This window comes from Chiloscyllium plagiosum, chromosome 2 (assembly GCF_004010195.1).
Source record: "Chiloscyllium plagiosum isolate BGI_BamShark_2017 chromosome 2, ASM401019v2, whole genome shotgun sequence".
Taxonomy (NCBI): Eukaryota; Metazoa; Chordata; class Chondrichthyes; order Orectolobiformes; family Hemiscylliidae; genus Chiloscyllium; species Chiloscyllium plagiosum.
This window is the reverse complement of record NC_057711.1, coordinates 8,668,180-8,674,560: the sequence shown is the minus strand read 5'-3', so window position 1 is coordinate 8,674,560 and position 6,381 is coordinate 8,668,180. Positions and strand designations below refer to the sequence as shown.

General features: G+C 47.7%; 1 protein-coding gene across 1 annotated transcript in view; it reads left to right on the top strand.

The window, feature by feature from the left end:
- palld (palladin, cytoskeletal associated protein) overlaps positions 1-6,381 on the top strand; it is a 462,346-nt gene that overhangs the window by 18,460 nt on the left and 437,505 nt on the right. Inside the window, exon 2 of the mRNA XM_043674519.1 lies at positions 370-1,485. Coding sequence (XP_043530454.1) covers positions 371-1,485 — 1,115 coding nt within the window. The 5' untranslated portion in view covers position 370. The remainder of the gene's footprint in view (positions 1-369; positions 1,486-6,381) is intronic.

Sequence of the window (6,381 nt, the reverse complement as noted above, 5' to 3'; positions counted from 1 at the left end):
AGTCGAAGTGGTGTCCTTCCTCATCCGTACGTAAGGATACTAGTGAGAGAGGGTCATGTCTTTTTGGCTAGTTGGTGTTCATGTATCCTGGGTAGACCCCATCCATGACCCCCTTAGAAAAGGAAGTGACTTCATCACAGGAAATAACATCACCACAGGAGATGACATCACCAACCCAAAGAAACTCAAACATATAAATAGAAAGCAGGAATTTTCAGCAGTGCTTCGCCTGAGGCCCACTGAAGATGTTACCTAGTAGGATGATAGAACATCTGGAAATGAACCTCCAAGCTCAGTGAGTGAGCATACATCCAATAACTGATCCATTCTTCTCCTTCTAACATTCTTTTCTCAATTTTTGATTTTCAGTATGCAAGAGGGGTCCTCTGAGCATGCAGTGGCCCTCTCTCAGATGCTAAAGGAAGCTTACTCTTGTGGGGAAATGGACGGTTACCGTGACGGCAGGATGTCGGAGGCGTCCTCACATGATGTGTACTTTGACTCTCTGACTGACCTCCAGGAGGATGGGGAAGATGGCAGCCCCCCTCCAGCCGAGCTCTCGGCCTTCCTCAGCCAGGAGGAGATGTGCAAGAGCCTCGATCTCGCCCGGGTGGCCATCGCCGAGAGCTCTTCAGAGGAGACGGAGCCTGAGCCCGAGATGGAAGATATCTCCCGGTATATCCGCCACCGGGCCCTGGCCAGTCTCCCAGAGGACTCGCCTCCGGCTGGATCCCATACTGCTCCAAGGTCGGGTAGCCCGGCGACGCTTGTGAAGAGGAACGCCGAGTCAGGAAGCTCCACCCCGAAGATTGACCAAGGCACAGATGGCAGCCATATCCACCGGGCCACCAGCCCTGCCCATCGGGCCACCAGCCCTGCCCACCAGGCCACTAGCCCCACCCAGCAAGCCACCAGCCCCGCCCACCAGGCCACCAGCCCTGGCCAGCCAGACATCCCAGGCACCGACTCATCCTCTGAGGACCTCGAGCTGCAGCCTCCAACCAACCCCGAGGAGGCAAATCCCACCCCCAGCTCCAAACGGAAAGGGATACCTATTTACCAGAGCGAGAGCTCGGCGAGAAACGAGTTCTGCAACAAGGCCGTGTCGTTCATCGAGGAGCTGTCCTCCATCTTCAGGACGGTGAGACCGAGGAACTATGGCCAGGGAAAGAGTAAGAGCCATGAAGAAGATAGCTCATCACCCGACAGTGGTTATCTCTCACCGAAGAACAACCTCAAAGTGAGCACCACTTCCACCAGGAAAGCTGCGCCATTGGAAACCAAACTGGCGGCCACGTCTGACTTGGAAGCGCATGCTGAGGTTGGGCGGGGCCGTGAACCAGACACACTCCCCAAGGGTGATGAGAAAGTCCTCACCGGCTCCGCACCCCGCTTCGTTCAAAAGCTAAGAAGTCAAGAGGTCGCTGAAGGAAGCACGGTACGTCTGGAATGCCGGCTACTGGGCCATCCTTGCCCCACGGTCAGGTACGTCTGAGGCATTTCTTGATCTGGTCTGTTCCTTCATTTCCATAAGTTATTGTACACCACCACTGGGCTCACTGGAAATTATGTGAATGACACACATTAATTAACAAGGTCAGGCAGGTTGAAGTGCCGCTCCATCAGTTGGTCAGTGCTGATGCAATGGGCTTCACCCCACTACAATTTGGGACATTTAACCCATACAGTGAGGGAAGTCAGGAGTGAGATGGAATACTCCCCACTTGCCAGGATGGGTGCAGCTCCAACAACACTCAAGCAGCTTGTAACCATCTCGGACAAAGTAGCCACATCCACAAGCATTCACTCCCTCCACCATTCACACTCAGTCACAGCAGTGTGTGCTTTTTACAAGACGCACTGCAGAAATTTGCCAAAACTCCTTAGACAGCATCTTCCATGATCACTTCCATCTTGAAGGGCAAGGGTGTTAGCTATGTAGGAGCACTACCACCTTCATGGTCCCCTCTAAGCCACTCACCATCCTGAATTGGAAATATATCACATTCCTCTAGTGTCACCAGGTCAAACTTTGGAAATCCCTACCTAAGAGCATGGGGGGGGAGGTCAACCTACAGCACAGAGACTGCAGCAGTTCAAGAAGGCAGCTCACCACCTCTTCCTTCTCAAGGGGAAACTAGGATGGGCAATAAATGGTGGATCAACCAGTGGCTCCCACACAATGTGGGTGAATAAAAGATTTGGAAAAATATGAAATGACATTTGAGCTTTGTTAACTTGGTAACTCAGCTCCAAGATTGGAATATGCTTACTGCCCTCGACTCTGACCACAGGCCAGCTGGTGCAAAATAAATGGCAGGCAACTTGCAGATTGTGTGGTCTGAGACAGATGTGTGCCAGACCGGTGGTTTTTAGAATGTCAAGCATAATTATACTTCACTGCTTATTTTAAAGAATTAGAACATGGTAAACTTTGACTTTAAATACCGCGACGACACTGTAAGTTGAGGGCTTTACTGAAATGTATCCAGTGTCTAAAGTCCTACTCAGTGGGAGGTGTAAGAGAGAGGTGCCTCACCGTTAGGAGTGCTAACGATGAGGTGAAACTGCACAAACACTCTTGTCTAGATGTCTGAAAGGGTATCAGGGCTGCTGGCTAGAATAGTGAACAATTTCCATTGACCGTGTTCTCAAGTGCAGCGTAACTTCATGACTTCTGTATTTCTTCCATTCTGTTTCTGGTGGACAGTTAAGAAGGCTCTGAGGAGATTGGAATCTGAAGGATGGGTCATTTGCTGCAGTCAGAGATGATTATGCTTGAACATTTTATTAAATATTTCTGACTGTAAATACATTCAGATGAAATCTACTTGGATACAGATTCTGTTTCTACTACTATTTTTATTATTTACACGTGGAACGTGAGCGTCAGTGGCTGGGCCAACGTTTATTGCCTGTCCTTAGTTGCCTTTGGGAAGGTGGTAGTGAGCTGCCATCTTGAAATGCTGCAGTTCCACGTTCTGTAGGTAGACCCACAATGCCCTTGGGCAGGGAATTCCCGGGTTTTGACCCAGCGACACTGAAGGAACGGTGATATATTTCCAAGTCAGGATGGTGAGTGGCCTGGAAGGGAACTTGCAGGCGCTGATGTTCCCATGTATCAGCTGACCTTGCCCTTCTAGATGGAAGCGGTCATGGGTTTGGAAGGTGCTGAATGAGGATATTTGGTGAATTTCTGCAGTGCGTCCTGTAGATAGTACACACGACTGCTACTGAGCATTGCTGGTGGAGGGAGTGGGTGCTTTATCAAGAGGGCTGCTTTATCCTGGATGATGTCAAGCTTCTTGAGTGTTGTTGGAGCTGCGCCCATCCAGACAAGTGGGGAGTATTCCATCACACTCCTGACTTGTACCTTGTAGATGGTGGACAGGCTTTGAAGAGTCAGGAGGTGCATTACGCAGTATTCCTAGCCTCTGACCTTGTGGCCATTGTATTTATGTGGCAAGTCCAGTTCAGTTTCTGGTTAATGGTAACCCCAGGGTGTTTCTGTGATGGTAATGCCAGTGAATGAAAAGAGGAAATTGTTAGATTCTCACTCGTTGGAGTTAATCATTGCAAGGCACTTGTGTGGCTCAAATGTTATTTGACACTTGTCCAAGCCTGGACATTGTCAAGGTCTTGCTGCATCTGGACATTGACAGCTTCAACATATTCCCATGTCCAATATATTCACAGATTTAGAATTCTCATCTTTGTTTTCATGTCTTCTCTGAAGCCATGATCATTTGTAACTTCAGTTCCGTAGCCTTTGGATTTCTCTGCACACCCTCCTCCCTCAAAAGAAACTCTGGCCTCCTATTTATCACTCAATATTAATCGTTCCACTGTTGATAGCCAACTCAGCATGAGATTCAGGAATTTCTTCCCCAAAACTCTCTGTCCCTCCTTCTGTAAGTTCCTCTTCAAACCTCTCTCCTCGCCCTACCTCTCCTCATCATCGTGTGGTTTGGTGCTCGGTCTCCTTTGGTAATGTTCCTGTGGAAGGCCTGGACTATATTCAGGGAGCCCTGAAAATCAAGTACTTGTTGTGTTTTCTTATAAGGAACACTTTCACTATTTTATGCTCATAACATAAAGAACTGTAAATCTGTAATACTGGCTCATTATTTACCAGATCAGATGAAACTCTGAATGGAAATGTTGACTATTTGAGTAAATCATGATTCAGAGTCATAGAAATGTGTACAGCACCAAAACAGACCCTTGGGTCCAAATCGTCCATGCTGACAAAATATCCTAACCTAATCTAGTCCCATTTGCCAGCACTTAGCCCATATCCCTCTAAACCCTTTCTACCCATTTACCCATCCAGATGCCTTTTAAATGTTGCAATTGTACCGGCCTCCACCACTTCCTCTGGCAGCTCATTCCATACACGTACCACCCTCTGTGTGAAAACGTTGCCCCTGAGGTCCATTTTATATCTTTCCCCTCTCACCCTCAACCTATGCCCCCTAGGTTTGAACTCTCCTACCCTGACAGAAAGATCCTGGCAATGCATCCTACCCCATCATGATTTTATAAACCTCTACAACGTCACTTCTCAGCCTCTGAGGCTCCAGGGAATAAGGATAAAACAATTCCTTATTTCATACATTAGATCTGAACATTACTGATGGGATCATCCCTAGTAACCCCTTGAGAAAGTGCTTTCTTGAAGTTCTGCAGTCCATATGTTGTAGGAACACCCACAGTGCTGTTAGTGAAGGAGTTCCAGGATTTTGACCCAGCAACACTGCAGGAACGCCAATGTATTTCCAAGTCCAGAAGGCAGTGTGGCTTGGAAGGGAACACCATATCCAACATACCACAGACCATCTTAAGAAACTGCCTCACTGAGCCATTCCCTACTCTCCCAAACTCCAGTTTAGTTTTCCCATCTCAAGCAATATTCCAGTGTCTGGCAGCACAGCAACTTCCACTTCAAATAAAACTTTACGTGAATCAGTGGAGTGCAAGCTATGATTCCAAGTTCCAAATTTGGAAACAGCCGTTGTGTCCAAACACAGTGGCTGCTGTTCTCCTCTATCTTTGTCCATTCAGACCTCATTAACAATGCACTGTCATACACACTGCGGGGAATTCCAACAGCATTACCTCACAGACCTGTTCCATTCTCCTCATTGTATTGCCCTCAGAGGCTGACATGATAGGTAAAGCAATAGAATCCTACAGCACAAATGAGACCATTCAGCCCCTCATGCCTTTCAGTTCACTGATTGCAAACTATCAGCTCTCTCCTTGTAGAACTGAAGGTGTTTTCTTAGTTGCATGTTTATGAATCTTTCTTCCAATGTACAACTGAATCTGCTTCCACCGTCTCCCTGTTATATCAAAAGAAAGTCCTTCACACATCCCCTCAACTCCACCAGTCCAACATCGGCACCTCCACTATCTTCTTATATCTTGGCTCAAATTAATGACAAAATGAATGTGGTGCTGGTGGAACTTAAAAGAGCAAGGGGTAATTTAATTGAAGTGTACAAGGTCCTGAAGAAGGGCTTATGCCCGAAACGTCGATTCTCCTATTCCCTGGATACTGCCTGACCTGCTGCGCTTTTCCAGCAACACATTTTCAGCCCTGAATGGTCTTGACAAGATGAATGGGGAAAGGCTGCTTTTGCCTGTGGGAGGCAATGGTCTAGCGGTATTTTCACTGGGCTATTGATCCAGGCACTCTGCCTCTATTCCTGATGGGTTTTTGCCCGAAACGTCGATTTTCCTGTTCCTCGGATGCTGCCTGAACTGCTGTGCTTTTCCAGCACCACTCTAAGCTAGAACCTGTTAATCCAGAGACCTGAGGGAATATTCTGGGGACCTGGGTTTGAATCCCACCACAGTCAGTGATGAAATTTAAATTCAGTTCTAAAACTCTGGCTTTAAGAGTTTAATGATGACCATGAATCCATTGTCAATTGTAGGGGGGGGGGGAATCCCATCTGGGTCACCAATGCCTTTTGGGAAGGAAGCTGCCATCCTTGCCTGGTCCCGCCCACATCTGACTCTATACCATAAGCAACGTGGTTGACTTTCAATTGTCGTCTGGGTAATTAGGGATGGGCAATAAATGCTGGCCCAGCCAGTGATGCCCTCATCCCTTGAATAAATCAAAACAAGTCCAGAATTAGGGAGTCACTGTATTAGGTAAAAACAATGACTGCAGATGCTGGAAACCAGATTCTGGATTAGTGGTGCTGGAAGAGCACAGCAGTTCAGGCAGCATCCAAGGAGCAGTAAAATCGACGTTTCGGGCAAAAGCTCTTCATCAGGAATAAAGGCAGTGAGTCTGAAGCGTGGAGAGATAAGCTAGGGGAAGGTGGGGAGAGAGTAGCATAGAGTACAATGGGTGAGTGGGGGAGG